The following is a 347-nucleotide window of genomic DNA, read 5'->3' as shown; positions in this document are numbered from 1 at the left end:
GCAGCAGCAGCAGCGGCGGGGAGGTGGCCGAGATGCAGCAGATAATTATACAGAGAAACAACCCTCAACTGCAGCAGCAACAGCAGCAACAGCAGCAGCAGCAGCAGCAATTGATGCAGCAGCAGCAGCAGCTGTTGCAGCAGCAGCAGCAACTGCAGCAGCAACCAAATCCATACGGTCAGTTAAAGCAAATACAGCAACAGCAGCAGCAGCAGCAGCAGCAGCAGCAGCAGCTCCTGGAGCAGCAGATGCTGCAGCAGCAGAAGCAAGGGACTGCACCCTCAGCTGCAGCAGCAGCAGCAGCAGCAGCTGCTGCTGCTGCTGCTGCGCAACGTCCCCCGGTGTTG

The 347-nt window shown here is 58.8% G+C and overlaps 1 protein-coding gene across 1 annotated transcript in view; it reads left to right on the top strand.

The window, feature by feature from the left end:
* Window positions 1-32: 32 nt before the first annotated feature.
* The window catches only part of EMH_0066480 (fibrillin-2 precursor, putative), a gene marked incomplete at both ends in the record, with an annotated part of 2,379 nt that continues 2,064 nt past the window's right edge, over window positions 33-347 (top strand). Inside the window, one exon of the mRNA XM_013498506.1 lies at window positions 33-347. Coding sequence (XP_013353960.1) covers window positions 33-347 — 315 coding nt within the window.

Source organism: Eimeria mitis, genomic scaffold (assembly GCF_000499745.2).
Source record: "Eimeria mitis Houghton genomic scaffold, Emh_scaff3476, whole genome shotgun sequence".
Classification (NCBI taxonomy): domain Eukaryota; phylum Apicomplexa; class Conoidasida; order Eucoccidiorida; family Eimeriidae; genus Eimeria; species Eimeria mitis.
The sequence above is the reverse complement of the archived record's forward strand: the minus strand, read 5'-3'. Positions and strand labels throughout refer to the sequence as shown.